This window comes from Balaenoptera physalus (genome assembly GCF_965194825.1).
Source record: "Balaenoptera physalus genome assembly, chromosome: 8".
Taxonomy (NCBI): Eukaryota; Metazoa; Chordata; class Mammalia; order Artiodactyla; family Balaenopteridae; genus Balaenoptera; species Balaenoptera physalus.
The window spans coordinates 46608950-46631543 of NC_138887.1; the positions used below are offsets into that span (position 1 = coordinate 46608950).

Here is a 22594-nt window from a genome sequence, read left to right on the forward strand (position 1 = left end):
CTACCCAAGAGACACGAGAGTCCAGCTAGTTGAAAATCTATGACTCAAGCTACAGCTGTGTGTTAGCAGCTCCCCACATTTGGATGTGGACCAAAACAGAAAGATCAATTCCCCCTGAAAGGCAGGCAGGGACTGGCTACGGGGGCAGAAGGCAGTGCAGACTTGTTGGCACAGGCAGAGGAGTTGCCGTGGAATTTAAAGACACCATTAGTACTGCCACAGGGGCCCAAACCCTCTGTAGCTGAGGCCCCTAATGCTTTGGGATCATGAAAATCAAGACAGTCTTGCTGGCAGAATCTTAGTAACTATCTGCTCTTGGCATGTGAGTCACTTAACGTCCTAGACCGGACTGACCCAGGGGAAGGGGTTCCCAGCGCCTCCCAATGAAACTCAATATGACAGGAGAGAATCAAGGGAGCAGGGATGAAAACAGGTTTTTCGGAAGAAGCAGAATAAATCAATTGGCTGTGAGCACCTTCCGTCTTTTTCTTAGGTGGTCACTTTCCATCTTCTCCAGGCATTTTATGGTCCTTAGCACACATAAACACTGAACAATCTAGAATTCACTGGACATCTTAGAAGTTAGGGCCCACCTTGCATCACTCAGGCAGCCAGCAGTTCCCCAAGGTGACAATGGTCCTTAACATCAGCCAGGAGAAAGACAGGATGCCTGAGGCTTAGCAGTAGGTGGTCTGTTCACTAAAGGAGGAAATAGATGAGGTAGTTAAAGGTATGCAGTCCTGGATCAACCTTAGCTTTGAACTAGAGGTGGTTACATGGAGAGTCCAGAATACCTCCCCAATTCACTGCAGCCGTTGACAAATTATCCTCACTACTATCATTCTAATAGTAGCTAACAATTATTGAGCTAATGTTACGTGTTAATTATTTCATTTAGTCCTAAAAGCAGCCCCACGAGATAGGTGCTAATTTTATCTCCATTTTACACATGTGTAAAATGAGGCAGAGAGAGGGCCATATGCTAAGGCCAGGAAGTAGATTGCAACATTTGTTTGACAACAGAGCCCACATTGTAAAACAGTGGCTTTCAAGCCTTTTTTTTTTTTTAACCATGACCCAGAAAGAAATTATTTTACACTGTAACCCAGAACATACACGCATACACACATAAATACACATGAAAAAAGTTTTAGAAAATAATATTCACCCTTACTCCATGCCTTAGATCATTGTTTTGATATTTACTAATATATTTTAAACTTTTCTATTTCCTTTTAAGATGCTCATTACAACTCACTCACATATTTCATGACACATGAATAGCTTGTGATCTGCAGTTAGAAAAACACTGTCTAAAGCATGATGCTGTACTGCTTTCCCAGGCTCTTCGTATTTCATTCTCTAGGAATGGACTTTACAGCCACATGGTTAAATTTACCACCAGTGGTGTGCTGGTAAATGTTTAACAACTAGATCTTTGGGACTTGTGAAGGGACTGGTTATTAACATTTGCTGATTTCTGCACTGTAAATACTCCCACCGTGGCCAATTTGAAGCTATCAACATGACATCGCTGAACACGGACTGGGGAAGAAATATTGATGAGTGGCTCATGAGAGCTCATACCAACCAACTAAAGCACACCAATACACTTCCCCAAAATTTTCAGCAAGAACTGAGAGAATAGGTTTTAAAGTCATGTCAGCGACTGAAAGGGCTGGAGATGATTTGTCAATGATAATTAATTGCCTATTTCATGGCATTAAGTTTAAGCCCACAACCCCACAGTGTCTAATATATATATCCAAGTTGTTTCTATTTGAGCATGGGGTTCTCAGCTATTATAACTTGAAGAATATTAATCAGGCCCTGATACTTCATCGTCTGTACACTGAGGTATCTAAAATACCATGATTAAAAATGTTTCTCTTTTTTTAAACCAATGTTTTGGCCCATTTAAAACTTTGACTATTCCTAAATAGGTAACAAAGTAACTTGCATTAATGTGCTAAAAACCGATGACTTAATATATCAGATGACTTTATTTGTGATAAGTAAGAGAATTGAGAAAATGGGAATTCTGATAAGAGTATGAAGGAATGTACGGCTTTGGAGTAGTTGCATTTCTAGGAAAACCCATCATAAATAGGGTAACACAATGGAAACCATCACAAATCCTGGTACCATTTGAGATGCAGAACAGCATCAGGCATCTGTGGAAGGGCATAACTGAGTAGGAGGAAAGTTACGGTATTAAATCAAATAATCTACTTAGAACATTATAGTTTCTGGCACAGAGTAGTTGTTCAATAAATTTTAGTATCTTTAAGGGAGGAGATGGGAAAAAAGCGAGGCTCTATTCAGGAATCATTTAATGAAAAGTGACATAAAACAGATTTCAAACTGACATAAGCAAAGAGGAATTTATTATCTCACATAACTGGGAAATCTTAGCTGGATTAAATAGCATGTACAATACTGTCAGGTCTCACTATTTCTCCATCTCTTGGCTTTGCATCTCAGACAGGCTCTTGCCTCATGGTGGTAAGGTGGCTGCCAGCAGCTCCAGGCTTACATCCATTCCTCTACATCACTCTGACAGAAAGGGGATGCTTTTCTCCTGGTGGTTCTAGAAAATGTTCTCACATTAACCCTGGTTAGCAATGATTTGGTCACAGGCTCATTCTGGAATGAACTGCTGTGGTCAGGTACATATCACACTCTGGTTAGTCATGTGTGTCCCAAGCCACCTAGCAAGCCAGGAATGGACTCACCTTGCTTTATGAACATAAGTGTTGGTTCCCAAAGGAAAACTGTGGTATGGTTTCCAGAAAAATTGGAAATGGATGCTAACCCATCAAACTACAAGGAAAAATCCAGTTTTGTTCAAGCTGTTAAGAATTCTGTTTAAAACTGAAACATTCCCCAAATTTCCAACATCTTATTCAGCAAGTCAATTCAGGGGTGATATGCAAAAAGTTTAACAACTGGCATCAAGTTAAGAAAATGAACAGCAGCCATACCTCTTGAGGCTGGAACCTAAAGACCCGACTCTGCCAGAATTGAACACTTTTCTAGCTGGGCCATGAAGGAATTGAGGGAGGCAGTGGGGGAATGAGAGTAGTCAGGGAAGCGGAGGAATATTCAAAGGGCTTGGTAGATTGACTATTCACCACCTGGATGAAAGTACTTCAATATTTTAACAACTAGAACAACTATACCAGTGTGTACCACCAGGGCTTCAACCTTGACTGAATCTATTTGCAGCTATATCATAAAGAAGAACGTGCTGTCAGCTATGACCCATCTTACATTCAGAAGCATGGCCTTTGAATTAAGAGATTGTTCTTTTAGCAGAACTCCAGAAGGGGCAAAAAGGTTTTCCGCTAACAAGATCTAGGATAACTACTGGGCATATATTCTGAGAAAACCATAATTCAAAGAGTCATGTACCACAATGTTCATTGCAGCTCTATTTACAATAGCCAGGACATGGAAGCAACCTAAGTGTCCATTGACAGATGAATGGATAAAGAAGATGTGGCACATATATACAATGGAATATTACTCAGCCATAAAAAGAAATGAAACTGAGTTATTTGTAGTGAGGTGGATGGACCTAGAGTCTGTCATACAGAGTGAAGTAAGTCAGAAAGAGAAAAACAAATACCGTATGCTAACACATATATATGAAATCTAAAAAAAAAAAAAAAAATGGTCATGAAGAACCTAGGGGCAGGACAGGAATAAAGACACAGATGTAGAGAATGGACTTGAGGACATGGGGAGGGGGAAGGGTAAGCTGGGACGAAGTGAGAGAGTGGCATGGACATATATACACTACGAAATGTAAAATAGATAGCTAGTGGGAAGCAGCCACATAGCACAGGGAGATCAGCTCAGTGCTTTGTGACCACCTAGAGGGGTGAGATAGGGAGGGTGGGAGGGAGACGCAAGAGGGGGGAGATAACGGGGATATATGTATATGTATAGCTGATTCACTTTGTTATAAAGCAGAAACTAACACACCATTGTAAAGCAATTATACTCCGATAAAGATGTTAAAAAAAAAAAAAGATCTAGGATAAATGCAAACATATACACACAGGGAGAAGTAAAATCAGACTATAAGATAAACCAAATAATATTGGAATTCATCTTTTCTTACCATTTTTTAATTTGTGACAAATATAATTTTCATGAACTCATCGTGACAATACTTCATAGTTAGACTTACAGGTATTCTTCTACATTGAACCACATTTTTACCATTTCTGGTGCTCTTCATTCTTTCCTGTTGATTTGATTTTCCATCTGGTGCCATTTCCTTTTCCTTTGAAGTAATCCCTTTAGCATTTCTCTGCTGTAAGTCTGCCGGCAGTGAAATCTCTCAGTTTTAGTTGCCTGGAAAAAAGTTTTTATTTTACCTTCATTCTTGAAGTATATTTGAACTAGAAGTAGAATTCCGGGATACTTAACCAGTTTTTTCCCAGAACTTTAAAGATTCCATTGCATCATGGCCACCATTGTTTCTGAGGAAAGTGATCCCTCATTCATATTGTTACCCACTAATTGGGCTGTTCCACTCTGTTTTCAAAGTTTTCGCTTTATTTTTGGTTTTATCAATTTGGCAATGATTTGCCTACGTGGGTTTTATTTGTATTTATCCTGCTTAGGGTTTGCTGAGCTTATTGGTTTTGTAATCTTACGTTTATCACCAAATTGGGGGAATTTTCAGCCATTATTTCCTCAAGTATTTTTTTCTTCTTCTTCCTCCTCTACTTAAGAAACTCAGATTATACCTGTGTTAGACCGCTTACTGTTCAAAAGAACTCTGAAGCTTTAGTTAAATTTTTTTCAGTGTCTTTTCTATTAGGTCAGATTAGATAATTACTTTTCACTGATCTTCAAGTTTACTGACTATTTTGCCATCTCCAGTCTGCTGTGCTCCCCTACATACACCCAATGAAGTTTTTATTTTTAGATATTTACTAGATAATTAAATATTTATTTTGGATATTTACTTTTGTGTTCCAAACTTTCTGCAGCTTTTTTTTCATAGTTTCAATTCTCTGCTGAGATTCCTCATCTACTCCTTCATTTTTTTTTAAGTCTTCGAACAAATTTATCTTTATAATAGACTATTTAAAGTCCTTATCTGCTAAGTTTAGAATGTGGATCATTTTGGGACCTATTTCTAATGAAGGCTTTGTCTCTTTACTTCAGGTCCCATTTTCCTGTTTGCTTACATGTCAAGTGATTTTGGCTTGTATACTGTGGAATTATATTGCAGGCAGGCTCAAGTATGTCAACTTCCTTTAAGAGTTTTCAGTTTTGCCTTAGCAGGTACTTAAATAACTGTGGATTATTTGAGCTTTGCTTAGTTTTATTCTTTGTTAAGGCAGGTGTATTTTGGATGTAGTCCTAGGGCATGCCCCTTATTCCAGAGCTTGATTCTTACTCATGGAGGGTAAACTTTCTGGGAATTTTATTGAAAGTGCAATAATGCCCAGTGTGTTCTCTCTACTCCAACTGGGCTGGAACTCCAATACCTCTCTGTATGCATGACCTCTGATATTGATATTTCCCTCTCAACCCTGCTGCAGGAAAATGATCTCTGCCAGGCCTCACTGAGTCTCACTCTGTGTATAACCAGCCTAACCCTTGCACAACACAGACCTTAGGCTCACCATTTCCATGCAGCTCTCTGCCCCACAAATTGCAAACAATTCAGAAGGCAAGAACTCTAGTCTCTGCCTCTGGAGGCCAAAAAGGCTGCCACTGCACCGTGGCAGAAAAGCACTCCCATGCAGAATGTTGGGGAATAGGGTAATCATGGCACTGGCCTTGTGTGATTCTCTTTCTCAGAGATTATAGTTTGCCTTGTATGTTTTGTCCAGCTTTATAGCTATTTTCAGCAGGAAGGCAAATCTAATACCAGTTACTATGACATGGCCAGAAGCAGAAGCTGGCTACAGATACTCTAAAGAGTTCATTTAGCACCAGGCAAAGATAGTGCTGTTTCAAACATTTTACCATTTACATACTGAGGAGAATATGCTAGATGGGGGTGAGATTTTTGCAGAAACATGTATGATATGCATTCTCTTTGGTAAGACTTGATTGGAAAATAATTATTAAAGTCTTCTTAAATCCTAATTCTGTATTTACTTTTCACTACTATCTTGAACAATTTGCCCTACTTTCTCTCTCTCTCTACGCAGGAAGCAATAAGAGTTAATTCATTGTGCAAAACACTTTGACATTATTCAAGAGGAAGGACAGTATACACACAGGACATTACTAATAATATCCACCTGATGGATCATATTGTTAATAGGTAAAAATGTTCTCCTGTGAATAATATTCCTCCATTTCTTCCCCTTCACTATTTTGTCCAGAGCTAGAAGGAAAGCTTTTGACAAACCCAGTTTCTGTACTCTGTTCACACTGACAAACCTGTAACTTCTAGTAGACTTGGCAGCTTCTAAGAGGAAAAGGACAAAGGTACACTGCAGGGGGTTTGGGGAGGCTCCAATTCCGAGGCTGGTAATGAGGTTAGGAAACTTGAGGATGAAAAAACAGCTGAAATAGCAACACACACACACACACACACACACACACATGCACGCACACACACAGGAAAATAATGCACCCTTTGATATTTACAAAAATAAAGATTTACTTTGAAGGGAAATAAATGAATCTTTAATATAATATATATTGAATGACCAACCCAAGTTAATATTATTGTTTAAGTAAATGACCAGCAATTACCCTAAGGACCAAAGTTTAGCACAACTGTCAGCGTTTTCCTACCTCATAAAGACACTTCCCTCTAAATTCAGAAGATAAAGGAAATTGGAGACCTGATGTTTTGTGAGGTGGGGAGGGTGGTCCAAGGCCGTTTAGTGAAGTGGCAGCATCAACATCCCTTTCTGGCTCCATCATCCCAGTTGGTAGTGTCCCCCTCTTCACTGTAGTCACGTAGGGTTCCTGGGCTTCTTTTTTCTTCTCTATGAATAAAACAGGCTCACAGGAAGGGGTCTGATCAATTTGTTTCCAGTTCTCAACTTAAGCTTTTGGTTATTTGAAATTTTTTATTTATGGTGGGATTTCAAGCTTCCTCAAACTAGAGAAACTTGAGAGAAAGCAGAACTAGCCTCCCTAACTTCAAATCTTAATACATAGGCCTGGCCTCCACTCTTCTGCCTTGTCATTCATACTTTCATGGAACATAACCTGTTATTTGGTGTGCTGCTTTCCATTCCTCCTAATCTCTCTGAGGGACAATGCATTTCCTAATCTTTCTAATTTCTCCACGTGCTCTCAACTTTTCCAATTTTACTTTATTTTTTTCCTTAAAAATCAGCAATTTAAAGGAAAGACCAGAGCTACTGAGGCCAAATTTCTCTAGTGCCGAAGTTGAATCTTGACCTATGATAGCATCATTTTGAAAAAAAAATAAAACGGATCTTTTCAGCTATCTTCTTTATTCTCTGAATGGAATTTCCAAATCATTTTTCCAGTCTTCTGATCAATCTCTCAAAAACTTAGATGCTATTTGGAATTTATCATTTGGCAATAATGTACGTTAGTTGCTGTGGAAAATACAACATTGTCTAAGGCATTGACCTTGATATCCTGTGGCTTACAATCTAATGAGGAAAGAAGAACAAATTCCAATTGTTAGATTTCAATTTTTAAAAACTATGTAAATAAATATAAAACAAAATATGATCATCATAATAAACATAGCACAAACTATAAGGAAATTAAGCAAATGGAATTAGGCTGCCTTACAGCTGAAGTAATACAGAAGGCTTACAAGGAATAGAAATTTTAAGCTAGATCTGCTAAGAATGGTTGGATATTAAATAGTCAGTTTCTCATAATAATTTCTTAAACGAAGTAGAATGGTTCAGTGATACATCCTGCTATTAAAAATGCCAGTATGGCTACAGCCTCTGTTTACCCATTTGAAAATGGTAGTCTAAGAACAAAGGCCATGTCTCTTGCTGCCTACAATTCTGGCAGCTGAAAACTTTATAATCAAACGTATAGCCAAATTGCACGTGCTAGCACTAACCCTAAATTTTCTCCAGATCAGTTGGGTGTGCAGGCTTTGAGCACACTCAGAAGCCTTTCAGCAACTCAAGGGCTTATTTCTAGGAAAGAGTAAGAGTGGTTCTGGCATTAGATCGCCCCTGGATAAACTACTTATTCATTGAGTCAAACTGGATTGCATTTCCGACACTAAGTCCCTGGGCGAAGTCAAGAGAGGAAGGAAAATATGTATTAGCATATGCAGAATATAGAAATGCTTCCTGCCCACATCTTTCAGGGGTTATATTCACAGCAAACCCCTAAGATTCTATTCATGCACCAATTAATAAAACATTGGTGAGCAGGTTGCCTACAGAGAGGGCTACACGTGCTTGTTTACAGTCGACACATCACTCTTCGTCCCTGAATGGAGAACTTTTGAGTGCAGAGCTGCAACTCTCTGGCTGCATGTGAATGTGGCTGCAGTAGAGAGTCTGTGTATCTGGGAAATGTGCTGCTGGCTGATTTATAATGAAAGGAACCTGCAAAGAAGTAGTGGCTGCCCTTTCCCACAATCCGATAAACTGCTACACAGAGATAAACAGTTGCCTTGAATTAAGCGTGTGTGTCTATTTTTCAATGTTAAGTTTTAATTTCCTGTTCGTTCAATTTCTTCGGGCTTCATTTTAAATCATGCTAAGTATTTTTAAATTATGCATGCCCCTACAGTCTTAATCATTTCAAGTTCTGCTTTAAGGAAAAGGTAAATAAGAAAATATTAAGACAGTGTATTTAAACATTACTCTAATTGATTTTTAACTGGTAATTCTCTAAGACTGCATTAAGTGCTACTTAAAGACGCCCTGTCAGAGGGCTTAAGGAAAACTATTTTACAGGACATTGTTGTTAGTCAACTTGTTTTTAAGTTCTGTATATCTAATTTGTAAACGTACATAATATATGTAATATGTCATGAATTGCTTTTTGAATCAAGCACTTAACAATTACCATGTTAAAGGTAATTGTAAACTTATTGTGAAGATTTTCACAAACGGTGGAGATAGTTGGAAGAAACAGAAATGAGTACATTTCCATCACTCTCTGTATAAAAATATCCAAACATTTAAATTATTTGACAGCAGGCATAATGTTCATTTGTTTACAATTAAAGTTTCTATCCTAGGCATCCAGCTCATGGCCCAGCACACACAAAGTAGGTGTTCAATAAATATTTGATGAGTGAATGCATCTCTGAAGCTTTGAAATAGGAAAATAGGCAAGTTCCTAATTTAGTATTCTCCCGACCGAAAACTTAAGTAAATGTAGGTCAACTCGAGGCCACATTTTTCTTGGCTTCATACAGACCCGCCTCAGCTACAACTTTCAAATTCAAAGGCAGCCTTTTCTCCTGCATGTATAAAAAGTACTACGTGCTGGCAGTCCTACCATCAAAGGGCATATAATAGGGGAAGATCATCTGGGATGATTAGGTAGGTAATAAAATAAAACAACTGATTTTTCCACTTTAATTCCCACTTTCTAGGCCACAAATAAAATAGTAAAGAGTCATTTGCAAACAGCATTATCATGGATGTCTGGATTCGCTCAAGAAATATTTATTGACTATCTTCTGGATTGCAGACACTATGCCAGGCCCTAGATACACAAAGATAAATAAAACACAGCCTCTACTTGTGAAACAGATAGACTGACACATACTACTACTTTCATCATAATGTGATGTTTCATTTGAAGTCTTCTTTGGCTAAGAGCATCCATCCTCTTAAGCGAGAATTAAGCTTTCCATAAACTACACGGTCATCTTTACTCTTTGTGTAGTCAAACTTCCTACATATTCAAGAGATATCTACATTTTTTTATAGATAGATGGTTAAGACTGTGTTGATGACCTTCTTTTAATTAACTATTCTCTTTTATTAGGCACATAAAACAATTATTTTATAGAGACAATTTCAGCTTCTTTATCATTAGTGATAATGATCGCAGTGTCTTTTACCTTCCATGGCAGTTTTGCTTCAAAGGGAATTGCACATAAAATTCAAAGAGAGACCAGAAACTGATATGAACCAAAAAAAAAATTCTACTACAGTATCAACCTCTTTAAAAATTATTATTATTAGATTCTCTGGTGCCCTGTGGCAGACATCCCAGAGAGGCTCTAGGTTAACGCTGAGCATTCCAATCACGGCCACTCTGAGTGCTGAGGTTCACACCTAAATAAACAAAACCGAACCCAGATGACTTGTGTGTCTCAAGAAAACAACCCATCCCTTGCCCCATGAAAGAGGAACAGAAAGCATGTGGAAAGCCAGGTTTTAAAGGGCACTGCTAACAGGAGAAGGGAGAAATGTCAAAAATGTTGAAGTAAACACTGAACTAGCTCCTGTCTGGATATTTTTGCTGAGTTTTGTTTTTTCCTTCAAACCTTAAATCCTAAAAGTCGTGCCATTTCATTTATCCCTAATGAGCAGACAAGGAAACAAATACCAATTGTAATCACAAAATATTTCTTGAATTAGCTACAGCAGGAATACAAAGCAGGAAGTAAACAATTTGACTGGGGAAGGAAGATAGGAAAAAACTCTTGGCCTTTCCTGGTACTGACTGTAAGGTCTTAGATGCTCAGTGGGCGCTTACCAGACAAATGGTGTAGAAGGGCCTTCCCAGCAAAGGGAGCAACATGAGCAGAAGCGAGGGGTCATCACCATCTAAGTCATCCTCTGAAGTGAACATAGTTCAAATAGCAGAAGCATACGGTTTGAAGGTAGACGTGGGATGAAGTCGATGGGCATGGTGAACAGAAAGACTTGAGAGCTTGCCAGGTTCAAGATCACGGAGCATTCCAGGATCAAGACCGTTCTTCAACCTAGAGGCAAGGGGAAGTCTGTATAGATTAACAGGAGATGGGCACTCTGAACAGCAACTAAGAATATACATTAGATAGAGCACTTCCTCCAATGGGGCACCATTCAGATTGCTAACATTTCCTAGTACACCTGACAGCACACCAGTGGTGTGCCTTTCAGGCATCCTGATTGAGCCGAGGAGCAGCCAGGAGAGACCCCTCCTCCATAAAACCTCACCAATACACGGTCATGCACAAAAGCGGGAGAGCAGACAGGCACACATGACCACACACACGAGAGCATGCAACTGTGCCCTGTCAGGAGACTGCTCCAGGAGTCTACCGTCTCTCACCTAACTCTGAATGTAATAAGCTTACGTCATCTAGGGGCCAAGGGGTTGGTCAAACAGAGTGACTGTGCTGACCGATGTTTGCTCTACTGCCAGGGAGCCGGGTGTCAAGAGTACAACACTAGGTCCATTGGTTCCTGTGCGCATGTGACCAGACAGCTCCACACCAGGATTTCAGAAAGTTCCCTGGGAAGACCCCAGGCAAAAAAACCATGATCCCCCCAGAGGGCTTTGCCTGACTCCTAAAAGATGCACGTGTTAGAGCCTATCATGTAAAAAGAAGCTTGATTTACGAAACTGTCCTAAGCTCCAACGTCCTGTGCAAACCCCAGAACTCATTCTCACCATGCTCCCCGAAATGTGGGGCCCATGTCAGGAGCTGCCTAACACCAGCTGGAAGAGACAGCCAACAGGCATCGCACCTTCTCCATCACTGATGTTACAACTATGTTACAGGTTATACAATAACAAATTTTAGAATTTTGCACTTGAGGAAGATTTTCTTTTCCCAACTCACAAAACGGTGCTTTGGGGGCTGGCATCAGCTCCCTAGGAATCTATTGCTATGGTCCTGCTAGAGATAACAAGAGCCTGGCTTCGTGGGTAAAAAAAAAAAGAAAAGAAGGTGGCTTTGAAAGATGTTCAGCAGGTAGACTCTACAGAACTCTGTGGCTGATGGGAAGAAAATAGGAAAGGTGGAAATGGGAAGGGCTCTTCTGTGCAGGTTTCTGGCTCAAGAGCCTGGGTACAGAGAAGAACCATTCACAGAGATAAGGGGGAGTTTATAACAGGTAGATCCTGAGGGGTCAGAGGGATGTGTCGGTTGAGCTGTTTAGCAGGCAATTAACCTAGGAATCAGTTAAGTGGTCATCGAAACTGTGAACACTAATTAAGGTAGCCCAGGACTGGGGTGGGGCGGGGAATTTGAGATGTAGTCAGACATGCAGCATGAGAACAGAAGCCTAGGAAGTCGGAACATGGAGAAAAGAGTTAAGATTTCAATTAAGGTCAAGTAAAATGAGGATTACAAAGGGTTAAAGGAATTAGAAACTAGGAGATCAGTAGTCGCTTTCTCCAAAACCATTTTGTTAGAACAGTGGGGGCAGAACTTGGCTGCAGTGACTGAGAGCATCTGGGGTGACAGCGAGTGGGGACAATACTGCAGACAATCCTTGTGAAGAGGTCAGCTATGAAGGGAGGACAGAGATGCAGACACAGGGACAGAGTTACCATTGTGTTTTGTTTTATTTCCACATGGAAAGGGAAGAGTGGGTAAGAAGGAGCTGTTTATAGTTGAAAGACAAGGAATAAAGACTCATAACCAAGTTGCTGCCCTACCAATAGCAAAGTAAGTGACTCAGAAGAGGGAGTGAACTGAACTTAGCATTAGAAAAACCAGGGTCTGAACACTAACTCCCTTCTAAGTACACATTGTCAGGTCACTTTATCTCTTTAGTCCTCAGTGTCCATTTCTGGGAGGTGGGACCACTAAGAGCTACATCACAGTGTGCTGTAAGGACTGGGCGAGAATACTTGTTGGGAGCGTGCCTGGTGCAATGGTCCATATGTGTTTAGCAGATGGTAATTTGAGTCATTATCCCACCAAAGGTCTGAATGGAGACCATCAATGTAATCACTGTTGCTTTCTTTACCATTGTTGTTCATTTAATTTTTCTCATCTCTTTAGGAATTTGCTGACAGCCTCTGCTAGTCTGTTCCTCCCTTATATGAAGGACAGAACAAAGATCCAGTTTGGAAATGAGAGAGGAGGACTAGCGCGCAGCATTGGCTCCATCCACTGATATCTCCCAGAGGTACAGACACGGGATTCATGAAGATGTTGACAAGACTCCAAGTTCTTACCTTAGCTTTGTTTTCAAAGGGACTTTTACTTTCTTTAGGGGACCATAACTTTCTGAGGAGGGAGATTAAAATAGAAGGCGACCTCGTTTTAGGGGGCCTATTTCCTATTAATGAAAAAGGCACTGGAACTGAAGAATGTGGGCGAATCAACGAAGATCGAGGGATCCAACGCCTGGAAGCCATGTTGTTTGCTATCGATGAAATTAACAAAGACAACTACTTGCTCCCAGGAGTGAAGCTGGGGGTTCACATTTTGGATACATGCTCGAGGGATACCTACGCATTAGAGCAATCACTGGAATTTGTCAGGGCTTCTTTGACTAAAGTGGATGAAGCTGAGTATATGTGTCCTGATGGATCCTATGCCATTCAAGAAAATATCCCACTGCTGATTGCAGGGGTCATTGGCGGCTCTTACAGCAGTGTTTCCATACAGGTAAGATTGGCAGTGCTGCTGATAAAACGCTGTACCTCTTTGGTTTTATGTCTTGGGAGAACAAGAGGAGAATATCCTAAGAGCTTCATCAATGGATGATATTAGCCATGCAATTGTTCATTGCTATGGGTCTTTGATAATATAGGTTTGCAGACAGAACAGTACTTTAGCAATGAAAATTGTTTAGAGATATATCAGGTAGCTACTGTAGCATAACAAGCTACTCCAAAATTCAGTGACTTAAAACAACAATTACTGATCATTATAGTTTATAAGTCTGAAGACTGGCTGGAGTGAGCTGATGAAGGCTAGGTTCAGCTGCAGGTCGCTCTGCTCCAAGTTTGTCCCTTATCCTCCACCTGGAATCAGTGAGCTAGCCCGGGCTTGTTTTTCTCAGAGTGATGACAGAGATGCAAGAGAATGCAGATTTAACTGTACAGGCCCCTCCCAAGCTTCTGCATGCCTCACAGCTGTGAACATCCCTCCAGGCAAAGCAACTCACAAGGCTCAGCCCAGAATCAGGGAGCAGGGAAATATGTGCTTACCCACAATACACGTGCTGCTAAGTTACATCACAAAGGATGTGGATACACGGCAGAGTCATGATTGGAAGTCATCAATACAATCAAGCACAAGAAAGTACAAAATCACTGAGCTTTATTTTTTTCCACACTAATTTTTTCCCAAGCATTGTTTTATTCAGAGATAAATTATAAACAATTTCTCATGGTATAAACCTGAAAATGTATGCAGAGAAGCCAGATGATTACTACCAAAGAAAAAAAAGAGGGAACAATTTAGCACGTAACTTAAACTAGATAAAAAGCTGATAATTGGTTCTCATCATTTTGTTAGGGAAAGAAGGAACATAGTAGTCAAACTCTTGCAATGCTCACAGGGTCACAGAATTAGAGGTGGAAAAGACCTGAGAATTCATCCTGCTCAAACTTCTCATTTTCCCAAGCCCCAGAAATATTGGTTTCAGGAAAACTCCCATTGGTAGGTAGCACATGAACTAGAACTCAGATAGGTCTTTTGTACTTTTGGGCTCTTTCCACTGTCCTGTGTGATTTCTATATGTCACTTCAATATTTTCCTAGTGAATGTGGCCGTAATAGAAGTCCATAAGATAAGAGTCACATATTGAATACTTTGCCTCCTACCAAATGACTATAATCAAAGCCCCAAGCACTAAAGGAAGTCATAATACACACATGTTGCCTGTATATATCGCCAACCACTTACATTGGTTCTATTTGCCCTGGAATAACCTTACTTCTGTATCAGAGATTTGTGGCATTTAAAATTCTACCTGCAATTCTGTGCTATTCTAAATGACTACTGCAAATTTCTTTTCTTCTACAGTGCACACACTCATATTACGAGTAATTAGGATAATTGGTTTTTCATAAACACCCTTTGACTTCATTAGATGGATAGAAAATACTGCACATCTCAAAGCATATCATGTTAATTCTGCCACTGTTTCTGTACTTGGATCAGGTAAGATGGAATTTGCTATTTAAGAAGAGAGAACTAAAATATATATATCTGTCATACTTCAATAATACTTTCACCAGATGAGTGCCAAACATTTTATAAATATTTACATTATACTCAATATTACCACTAGTAAAGAATTACAAGTATGTCTTTCTGACCTTAGTTTCTCCCAATGCAGTAAATAGCACTCCACAGCAGATGTGTAAATATCTATTTATCCAAAATAATTAACAAACTATGCTAGGCAAATAGATTTTTAATCTAATTTTACTTTTTTATTACCTATAAACTCCTCAAAAGAGGTCAGGTTATCTTAAAAAAAAAAATGTAGGCTATTAAAACCCTGCACTTGTTCACAAGGAAAAAAGCCACTTCTTAATCATCAAAGGACCTGCTTATTATTTCACTTATCTGGTCCATATCACTATAAAGTCACAAATGCTGATATGGCTTTTGTCTCCACAATATAAATAAAGAAACCAAAACTATTATGCTATACAGAAAAGGTTTTGGCATCAGCAAGACTGGGGTTTGAATTCCAACCCCAGCATTTACTAGCTTACCTGTAAAATAAGGAAAAACCATCCACTTTAAGAAATTGTTGAAAGGATACACTGAGAGAATCCGTGGGAAATGCCTTACCAAAAAACTAACAGATTCAATAAACAGTAACTATTATGGCCCTAAAATCATAGGAAAAACCAGTGGAAGAGCCACATCTAACACCAACTCCGTGGCCAAGCGGCCCCATGAAATCGTTGCTGGTTCCCCATGGGCTTCATCCATCAGTTAATCTATGTAAAGCTCCTTGCGTACGTCCTGCCCTGTTGCAGGGGTTAGAGAGACTCCTGAAGTCATAGAGAACACAGCCTTGACCTAGAGGAATGTGAATTCTGGCTGTGGGTACAGTACTATCATGAAATAACAGTGACTACAATTCACAATACATTTACGGGGTTCACAAAGTAAGAAATGACCTTTAGGAAGGTTTTGAGGATGACTGAGAGAATGAAAGTTGCTCTAGAGAAAAGCTAATTGAGCCACAGTGTGAATGAGAGGCTGGATCTGAGGAAAACCCATCAGAAAGATATGGCAGATGTCTGTGACCAAGAGGACAAAGACCTTGACAGGAGTAAGGGGATGAGCTAGAGAAGAAAGGAGAGAGAGGGCTTCACTCCCCGCTCCATGGTCCTCAGGCGCTCAGTCTCTGATTAGACCTCACGCTGGTCCCCTCGGCCAAAGTAAGCGGGGAGGTGGAGCCATCTGTCTACACACTGATCTCCAGGCAGCCTTCCAAGGAACCCTTCGCCACAGGGCCTTGCTTCCGGCTAAGCACCATGAATGAGAAGAGGTCTTACGGGCTCTTATATAGCTGAGAATTTAAGTGTGTTATCCTTGTGAAACACATGTCTTTTAATAAGAATTCTAAAAAAATAAAAAATAAAAAATAGTCAACAGCAATCCAAAGCAACAGATTCCTAATGGTGATTTTCAGACACTCTTGTACACAAATGAGAGATATTTTAGAAGAGAGGATTTGTCTGGGGGCCCCTCACACTCACGTACTTTTGTTCCTGGACTGATTCTGATCCTCTACCCTGGTGTCTGGTAACCATGGTGACAGTGTGTAGCCGGTAGTCGCAAAGATCCACGCCCGTCAGTCACCTCTGCCATCCATTTTTAACTCCTTTTGACTTCCTAAATATTTCCTGGAAATGCCTGTGCCTGAACTAAGCTGGGGGAAGAAAAGAGGGTTAAACTGTAGAAAAAATCTACTAGTACGAAATCCACCACACAATTTCAAAGATTCCACTCATCTAATTGTTGCATCAAGTCCCAAACCACAGCGCAGAGTTTTCAGTCACAAAATTGTCTCTTGAGAGACAGAATTATCAAGAGTGATAAAATTTGTGCATCTTCTCTTTTGCGGTTGGCTGAGTTTAGACGTTATCATCTCCCCATTGGGCCTGAATAGCTTTATTGGTGGGAATGCTTCAGAAGGCACTTCTCTCTCCCATTTCCGCTTCTCTCATCATCTTCCTACTAAAGAAGAATGCTCCTAGAAGTCAGCTGAGGAGATATCCTCTGCTGTATTAGTTCATACAACAGGCAGTTTGAAGATAGCGAAAACTGCGTGAAAGGAGAAATTCTTAATGATTTGCTGAGTTAACCTGTATCACCATTGATGAAAACCGGGATATTTTCCCAACACTCCTTTTAAGTAAGACAAACCACTCTGTGGTGGTCTCTTGTCTAAAGCAACAGGACTGATTTTTAAATTTGGTAATCAATGAAAACTAGCATCAAGATCCTTCTTTATTAGCAAATATACGTGGGGTCTATTCACCCCCTCTGGTGAATGAGCTTCTTTTCAAAGCATTTTTAAGACTGTATTCTGCTCTCTTCTATAAGCCTGCAATCCACCCACTTGGGGGAAAGAAGTATTTATTCAAGAAGAGAATCAGGTTGGTTGCCTTTAGTGAGGCAATTGCCTACATGGTACTATTTTGAAGCAGTGTTTATGCTTGTGTTTTTTCAAATAGACTGTAGTTAGAGCTCCTAAGTTGTTCAGTCAAAACAAAAAAAAAGTCTCTTGAAATGTTCCCCCAAATGTTCCTCACTCCTTTCAGAGGATGTATATTTCCTCAGTCTTTCTTGTCTTACCAAAGCAAAGTGCAGCTGGAACAACAGGACAAGCATTAATTGACCCAGTTATTGTTGCGTCCCTGAGTGTTAAAGTGACCTCAGCGACAAAAGGGTATTTGGGTTAGATAGCTCATAAAAAGGGCAGAAGAGAGCCTTGAAAGGATCTTACTACCTCCTTCCCATGCTTGGGAAACAGACCCTTTTTCAGAATTTTTAGCAATAGCCACATCCCAGGAACTCCTGACCCTGGGAGGTGGCCATTGTATCATTTATCATGACATGGATTTGGACATGCCACACATTGCTCACATCATGTCTCTGAGAAGAACAACTCAAACTAAATCCCTTGCAGTAAGTTTCCCAGAATTTATCTACATGGGGTACGAAGAACAGCCCATAAAGACACTCGCCACTCTATTATTCCTCCTCCACCTAATTCCACAGTGTGAAAGTGGACCTGTACTGGTCAATTTGTATTAAACATCTCCCTCCCTCAATGATTCCTTCCTCCTTTAAATTCAAATGCTGTGGGGAAGAATCACACGTGAATTGTTGTTCTTATTATAGGAGCGTCAGAAAAATAGTTGAAGGACTTGGGGTTACAAAAGGCTTCATACGGTTAGCTGTGTCCGAGTATCAGATAGACTACAGAGGGAAAAAGAATGCTTTTTCTGTGGATAAATAAATTTAACCTAGAGTAGAGTTTGTCAACGTTGTCACTGTTGGGCTGGACACTCCTGGTGCGTGGAGCTGCCCTGTACATTGCAGGATGTCTGGCAGCATCACTGGTCCCCCCACCCCGGACTACATGCCAACAGCACCCTAAATTGTGACATCCCAAAATGTTCCTATACACTGCCAAATTACAAAGTTATCCCCCTTTCCCTCTGGCAATCACTGATTGAGAGCAGGGCATATTTAGGGCCAACATAAGGAAGAGTTGTTAGAAACGATATGATAGTCCTGAAGGAGGAGGATGTAAGGAAATGGGTCCTTGGTCACCAGAGTTTCTTCAAACAAAAGCTGGCCTGTAACTGAGGAGACCGAAGCAACGTATTAGTATCTGAACTATGTTGCATTTAAGGGCATTTCTTAATTTTATAATTATATGTCACTCAAGCAAAATACTCTATTAGGATGAGTGATTATAAAGGCAGTGTCTTTATAAACACGAAGCAAAATAAATTACAGACTCTCTTCCAACAGGATTAATTTGAAGAAGTCCAATCAATTGTTACTTCACTTGATTATGGTAGTATTTGTGTGAATTTGGTGAATCAAGCATCTCAGCTGTGTACTAATTACAACTAGGGCACTCATAAAATCATTTTTCATCAGAAAATAAGCATTTATTAAGCTTATATATTTTAGGTTCAGCAAGAACACTATTGTGTAGACTCTAGGTCATGTGAAGCAGAGAGCATGCAAAATAAAATTTATAAATATTATTACAAAACAGAAAACAAACTTAGGATTACCAAAGGGGAAAGGGGGGGCACGGATAAGTTAGGAGTTTGGGATTAACAGAGACACACTACTATATATAAAATAGATAAACAACAAGGATCTACTGTATAGCACAGGGAACTATATTAATATCTTGTAATAGCCTACAAGGGACAAGAATCTGAAAAGAATATCACTTTGCTGTACACCTGAAACATTGTAAATCAACTATACTTCAATAAAAAAATTTATAAATCTGTACACCTGAAACATTGTAAATCAACTATACTTCAATAAAAAATTTATAAATCTGTACACCTGAAACATTGTAAATCAACTATACTTCAATAAAAAAATTTATAAATAGTAGACAACTTATAAGCCCCTGAGGCACCTATAAGCAAATGAGGAAATATCAAATCCATACATAAAACAGGTACAAGTGTAAGACTGGAGAATCAGCTGACAACATAAGTACTAGGAGACCAGAGAGAATGATAGAATGAGCAGAAAGGAACGGAGGTGAAGAGGAAAAAGACTTTTAGATCCATGTGAACAGAAAGCCTGCCTTTGAAGTGTCCCTGGAAAGTTGCTTTCTCGTCTACCGATGTATACTACCTGCTCACTCTTTCCTAAAAAGGAGACCAGTGTTTCTTCCACCTGGAATGCACCGTCCCTTAGCTGTCTGTAGGCCTTGCCAAATCCTTCTCTCCTTCAGTTCTCAGCTCAAACCCTATCCCTTTTGGGAAACGTTGCCCAAGTGCCCACGACCTAAGCACACACTTCCATTACTAGCTTATTAACCATAATGATTCCTTTGCATATCTATTTTCCCACCTAACTATAAGCTACTTGAGTTTGGGAACCACATCTTTTGTCTTTGTATTGAGGGCACTGAAGACAATGCCTCTACCAGGTTGAGAGTAAATGCTTTTTGAACGAATTGAAAGAACTAACAGAATGATATCCTGCTGCATGTCCAGAAGGCATCCTTAAATGAATCTTGGGTTGCAGGTCACGACCACGACCTGCCTATTCTAGATCAGTCTGGAAGACCGTAAATGAAAACTCAGCATTTTCCTATAACAGAAAACTGTGTTTGATACAAAAGACAGATGATGTCGCAAAGTGAGCTTGTGGGACAAAAGTCCCCCCACCCTCCCCACCTCCACTGCCTACACGCGTGCCACAAAAGGTGCTTTGATCTGAGAGTAGCAAGGGTTCCACTCCACTTGTCCTTAGACTGACTATTCCCAGAGACAACTACCCAAGACTCAGCATAGCTGGGCACCCAGGGCCATTCCAGATTAGGTTAGAGCCCCATCCTTATTCTAATCAAGCTCTCTGCAGTCTCTCCACATAAAAAATATGCAGAGTGTCGACTAGGCCAGATACCACGCTTGGAGCTATCACAAAAGAGAAGGAAACATCATCCTGTACTTAAGAAAAGCAGAGTGACAGCATTAGAAATCCATTTACCAATCTATCTTTAGTGTCTCTATCACTAGAAAAGTAAAAATGATAGTTGCCTTTAATGAGTTTAATATTGCAAATACAACAATCACAGCACGGATACAACTGCACATTTTTACCGTGCCTTCTTAAAAAAGTTCAGCTCAGTGATTACAACTCCGGATGCAGACTACCTCGGATTTATTTGATCCTTCATTACCTCTCTCCTCATGTCTAAGACTGAGATATGAATAGTACCTCTTTCACTGGGCTATTGCATGAATTAAGTGAGAAAATACATGAAAAACAGTAAAAAAAAAAAAAAATAGTGGTCCACACATAATGAGAATTAAACATTTTAGATTTTAGTAGATATTATCTGTTAGCTTTTTTAACTTTTAACATCTGCAGTGCAAGAGGAGTAGTTCCAAGAGGAATTGAGGTTCATAAAGGTCAAACACCAAGTTCAAGCTTCTACCGCTTTACAACATTAAAATCCGGATAGCTTGCCTCCGACACTGCCCCACCCCCTCACGTAGTCTAAGCTTCAGAAAAACCCAACTCAACAGTTATCTCTGATAGAATCTTTTATTTCCTTCCCAGACTTTTCACGCAAAAGCAATCTCACAAAGCTGATGTTTTGAAAACTCTTTCCATTGCTCCTGCTTTTCCTCCTCCAAAAAAGGGCAATGCTGTTCAAGGACTTTATCACAGGGAGAGAGGCAACAGCAAGAGCAATTCAAAAATGCTTTTGTTCAGCTGCATAGCACAGGGAGATCAGCTCAGTGCTTTGCGACCACCTACAGGGGTGGGATAGGGAGGGTGGGAGGGACATGTAAGAGGGAAGAGATATGGGGATATATGTATACGTGTAGCTGATTCATTTTGTTATACAGCAGAAACTAACACAACACTGTAGAGCAATTATACTCCAATAAAGACGTTAAAAAAATAAAATTAAATTCAAAAATTAAAAATACAATAGCTAAGGGGAAAAAAATGCTTTTGTTAACACTGTTTCATTGTAGAAATTTCTCACCAGATGTAATTATCTAAGATGCACTATTTCTTTTCCTTTGCTTTGGAGTTAATTTATTCCTTAATTAATTCTCCTTCTGTCATGTGTTTATTTGGAAACTACTTGTGAAAAACAAGAGGTTACTCACAGGACTACTGTCCACGGGGCAATAGAATGGCCCATGGCTGAGAACCAGCTTCTGTGGTGGTCACACATCTGTGATGGAGGTCATGAGATGAAAATCAAGAGACACAGGCATTCCTGAAAGATCAGCAAGTGTTTTATAATATGATTACAGATTAATCAGTAAGCTCATCGACGTAGGACTGCTGACACGTGCAGTTAAAACAAAGTTGTGATTTTGCTTTAACAATACAAAGTTCTCTTTCCGAATCACCATTAAATATGTGTCTTTTTAATGGAGCAATATGTACAAGGCTCAGTATTTCAATATGCAAAGAGCCAACACTTAGCAGTTTATAATAATCAAAGTCCATTGATTTAATGTAATAGAAGGGCTTTTACTGGTCTGAGAAAAATGCAGTTGAAAACTTACAGAGTATTTTTCCAATTAGTGGACTTGGAAAATCTAAGAATATGTTCCGAAAACACCTGCAGTTAAACTCTAAGTAAATGTTGCTACTCCAGGCGGGATAGCAGTGGGACTTTGAACACTAAAATTGTGCTGTCGCTATTTTTGACATCACCACCTGGTATATTCTGGAAATCCCTCTGTTTCTAGTGACAAAGTCTTGATTCATGCCAGCTCCTTGACTTTACATTCCCGCAGAGGGAACTGTAACACAGGGGAAAATACAATAGGAAGAACACCTTCAAAAATTACATTCCAAACACAGACCAGGTTTCCCTGCCAAGCGGTCAGAATGGCAAAGCATCTTGAGACATTCGCCATCACTTAATAGGGTTGAATTTGCAGGGCACACATCCCAGGGGCTAGTTGGTCCCTCCCAAGCACTGCGCCTCCAATTTGCGTAGCTGCCATTAGG

At 39.8% G+C, this 22594-nt stretch overlaps 2 protein-coding genes and 1 pseudogene across 6 annotated transcripts in view; 2 read left to right on the forward strand and 1 right to left on the reverse strand.

The window, feature by feature from the left end:
• Positions 1 to 4304, reverse strand: part of LOC309665798 (uncharacterized protein) — a 437009-nt gene extending 432705 nt beyond the window's left edge. For all 3 annotated transcript variants that reach the window (XM_082472531.1, XM_082472530.1, XM_082472529.1), the window contains exon 1: positions 4231 to 4304. In XM_082472531.1, coding sequence (XP_082328657.1) covers positions 4231 to 4285 — 55 coding nt within the window. In that variant the 5' untranslated portion in view covers positions 4286 to 4304. The remainder of the gene's footprint in view (positions 1 to 4230) is intronic.
• LOC309666475 (protein ILRUN pseudogene) overlaps positions 1 to 22594 on the forward strand; it is a 725371-nt pseudogene that overhangs the window by 676774 nt on the left and 26003 nt on the right. The gene's annotated exons all lie outside the window — the stretch shown is intronic.
• GRM3 (glutamate metabotropic receptor 3) overlaps positions 1 to 22594 on the forward strand; it is a 237490-nt gene that overhangs the window by 118247 nt on the left and 96649 nt on the right. Inside the window, exons 1-2 of one of the 2 annotated variants that reach the window (XM_082472477.1) lie at positions 10888 to 12804; positions 12911 to 13522. In XM_082472477.1, coding sequence (XP_082328603.1) covers positions 13055 to 13522 — 468 coding nt within the window. In that variant the 5' untranslated portion in view covers positions 10888 to 12804; positions 12911 to 13054. Of the gene's footprint in view, positions 1 to 10887; positions 12805 to 12910; positions 13523 to 22594 lie in introns of those variants that run through there. The other variant, XM_082472476.1, reaches the window with a different exon arrangement.